This window comes from Cryptotermes secundus, unplaced genomic scaffold, assembly GCF_002891405.2.
Source record: "Cryptotermes secundus unplaced genomic scaffold, Csec_1.0 scaffold1683, whole genome shotgun sequence".
NCBI classification, from domain to species: Eukaryota; Metazoa; Arthropoda; class Insecta; order Blattodea; family Kalotermitidae; genus Cryptotermes; species Cryptotermes secundus.
In genome coordinates this window covers 251,560-255,449 of record NW_019743171.1, presented here as the reverse complement: position 1 = coordinate 255,449, position 3,890 = coordinate 251,560, and the positions used below count along the sequence as shown (strand labels likewise).

Below are 3,890 nucleotides of genomic sequence, written 5' to 3'. Positions count from 1 at the left end.
GTTCATTCCATCAAATTCTCCACAAGTGGGAGTATCTAGCCGGTTCTAGATTGTAATCAGCAGTGGAATTGTAACTATTGTAATTTTAATCTGCTTATGTATCGGATTGTTAATGTTCAGAATTGGCTTGACTTGTCATGTATCATGTACAGTGATCTGCAGTGACGAGGTGGATCAATCAATCAATCAATATTATATTGTCATATTATTATCTCTGTATTGCTATATTATTATTATTATCATGTATTATTATATTGTCATATTATTTCTGTATTATTATATACTTATTATTATTTAGTATTAGTATTAATATTAATCTTTGACTTGTCCCATATCATGTATAATGATCCATGGATGAAATAAAATTGAACTGAATTGAACTGAACTGAATATCAATTATCACTGGCAATATTAAGCTTGGTTAGTTGGACAGATTATATCACTCAAGTTTCTAAGAGTGTTTATTTAACATTTTAAAGCCAAGAATTTGTCTACAAATTATTTTAAAATTCAGTTACCACCTCAAAGAAAACAGACTCCATTTATACAACAAAGAGCAAGTGGTTAATGGCATATAACTGCTGTTTATTCTGAGAATCATACAAAACCCAAATTCATTCACTCTGTGGGCAAAATGTACAACTTCCAAAGATTACACCATGTATTACATATTAGTAATCACTGTGCTTTAGAAGGCTAACCATGCTCGTACATAGCTGGATGTGTGTAATGAACATGTGATTTGGTGGGGAATCTGCACTCCAATCAGTAATTATACCCTTACCTTCAGGAAACAAACAGTATTATATAGGTTATCAATAATATGAGCAATTAAAACTTACTTTTGTAGCTTTATCTTCTGTAAAAACAGAAAATATTATTCCCACAAAACATTCATCCATCATTTGATACATTGCTTGTGTCCTCACATCTAAAAAAAGGAACAGATAAACGATAAATATTGCTAACATTCAGAACAGAAACTAGGACAAAATTGCAGATTCAGTCTTGATTTCCCTAAGATAATTTAACCATTCCAAATCAAACCGAACCAGAAAGGAACACTTGTAAAGGACCCAAAATTGCCTAAATCAAGCAGATGCGGAGAAATACACCATAATCTACAATTTAATCAAAATTACATATTTGCTACATGTTAGTGGTGAATAGTACATCATTACATCTTATACCTGTCTTCATGGAACCACATACAAATGTATGTCATTACTGATTACTCTGTATACATATAAATATATTCTTACCGACGTGTGATGGCCATACTGTGATATGTGGATGTGAGTGGTACCAACCAAGCACTCTCATGGGTTGTCCTAGCTCATGAGTCAGTTTATCTGCTTGAATGGCTGCATTTGTTAATTGTTCAGGTGAAATTTCAACTCTATCCTTCCGTTTATCAGAACGCCTCAGCATTACCACAGCAGAAATGTGAGCTACCTTTTTTGAATCAATCTGGAAAATGGTTAAGAACTATAAGAAAGCCATGTAATTGCCCAATGCCTATTGTATTAAGGAAATGGTAATGCATTCCACATGGCTAGGATGGGATCGTGTAAGACATCATCCAAATATCCTTTTGGCGAGGCTGAGGATCAACCACAAAAGAAAAAATTACCAAACGGAACTTCGTACAATCCTAACCTCCCCTAGAAGAAGACCCATAACCTCCTCCTTTTCAGTTGATAGTGCATGTTGCAAGCAAACCATGTATACATCTGCTGCCAAATAAACACACGAAAGGGCCATGTTTTATACTTCTATCAGTCTGCCGATGTTTTCACTCTGGTTGTCAACAAGGGTCAACAAGACAGAAATCTCACTTCACCACTTAACGCCAAAACAGCTGATCAGACATTTCTCATGCTGACCAATATATGAAACGATCGGAAGCAATCATGTCAATTGAAAATGAAAAATGATATACTTCCGTATAAAGAATTACAGTTCAAAATATTTCATTATATGCATAAATGTGCTTACATTAACAGCATTGTATTTTTGGAAGGCAGGTAAAGCCTCCATAATGTAAAAATATTTCATAACTCTCGATCTCCTTTCAATTCGGTTGGTCAGAGAAGACAACCGTGTTCAGGAGTGTTCAGGAGGACAAAATGCAGTCGCGAGACGGTTAGAGATGTACGGTATACGGCTCTGGAAGAATACGAGCCGTAGAGAATAAAGTTTAAAGGGCTAATTTTGTTTTAGGTGATAACTGCCACACATACAACTAATATGGGTTTCATAGAAGATACCCTCATTATTCTTGTAACACAGGTAAAGTTCAAGTATTGTCGATTGTGTAAGTTACTTGGTACCAGTTTCTGGTGATCCGTATATCAAATTGTACAATTTAGTAAAATTGTCACTTTTATTCTTTTTCTTCCTTACAGGTGTTTTTCTTCGTAGGTGGCTGGGTATTTTTTGTCAAGAAGCTGTTTCGTGACTATGAGGTCCATCATAGATTAGTTCAGCTAATATTTTCAGTCACCTTTTCATTATCATGCACCATGTTCGAACTTATAATTTTTGAGATTCTTGGTGTATTGGATTCAAGGTAAGTGGGATGCAGAGAAGGCAGTGAAGTTCCCAGCCACATTACATTCTAGCCCTCTTCTTTTATGGAGGCTGTGAACTAAGCTGGGTGAAGTACACATTCACAGATTTACAAGTTGGTCTGTGTGGCCCAGTTTCCTGCTAGTTGTGTGTGAGAGAGTTTGGGTGCGGAGACTTTACACTTAGTCCTCACAATGCAAACAGCATGCAGTACAGTAAAGTATTATAGGTTAAGTAGGCTGTGTTTATAAGCATGAGTATTCAACTGCTGCTAATTTTATTGTATCTTATGGGATTTCTACTTAGAAATTACTCAACTTATGAACAGGGCTTTCTAACATAACCTGTTCATTAAGTCGACTGAACATAATACTGAGAAACATGCCCTGTTCCTCTCAATATTAAAAAATTCCAGCTCAAATTGGTGGTTCTTCAGATACAGTAGAAGAGCACTGTATAAATAAAGCAGTGGACTGAACAATATTTTACCAGTTCTATATTCATGGATTACTGTTTCTTTTAACATCACCTTTTAAGCCACGCAGAAAGTCTACAAAAGTGATCATACATTTCCAGTATACTGAGCCAATGTAATTGAACAAAGCATTGCTATTTCCAACTGTTGCATTTGTTTACTACCTGAAATCAAAATGCTTCACTTCTTGGTTTTCCTCAGTGTTTCACTTCAAGTAGCAGGTGATGTAAACACAACCTGGCTTACAGAACTATTATAAGATTTCTGTATTCTCTTTTCTTGAAGTCTATAAGCCAAAACATACTTCTATTTGAAATTCAACCATGGTTTGTATAAAAGAATTATAGTATATTGTGTTGGAGTTCATATTTGTATTTGATGGGTTACGAAATGAAAACATAAGTACTACTTGTATTTAACCATATTTTCAGGACTCCCCTCTTGAGACCATATTTGTTCCTTTGGTCATACATTATTCTGGTGTTACCTCTTTCATGATACTGACTCATATTATATTACCTTATATGTTGATCTAAACTCCTGAAGAATATTCTGATGAATTCATATACAAATCTACTCTGTCTACTCTGTCTGTCTACTGCAGTCTACTAAATTCAATGAATAATAAAGTACTAAGAATATTCCATCAGAATATAAGAGGATTGAGAAACAAAACAAATGAACTAATAAGCTCCATGAATTCAAATCTTCCACACATACTGTGCCTTACTGAACATCACATGAAACAGCTGGAATTAGAACATCTTCACTTAGAAAATTATAATTTAGGTGCTAGATACTGTAGGAAAACACTGGAGAAAGGAGGAGTGAGTATTTTTGTACA

The 3,890-nt window shown here is 34.8% G+C and overlaps 1 protein-coding gene across 1 annotated transcript in view; it reads left to right on the top strand.

Annotated features, from left to right (window-relative positions):
* Positions 1–2,176: 2,176 nt before the first annotated feature.
* LOC111874030 (Golgi pH regulator) overlaps positions 2,177–3,890 on the top strand; it is a gene marked incomplete at its 5' end in the record, with an annotated part of 16,071 nt that continues 14,357 nt past the window's right edge. The window contains 2 exon segments of the mRNA XM_033755302.1: positions 2,177–2,292; positions 2,409–2,572. Coding sequence (XP_033611193.1) covers positions 2,251–2,292; positions 2,409–2,572 — 206 coding nt within the window.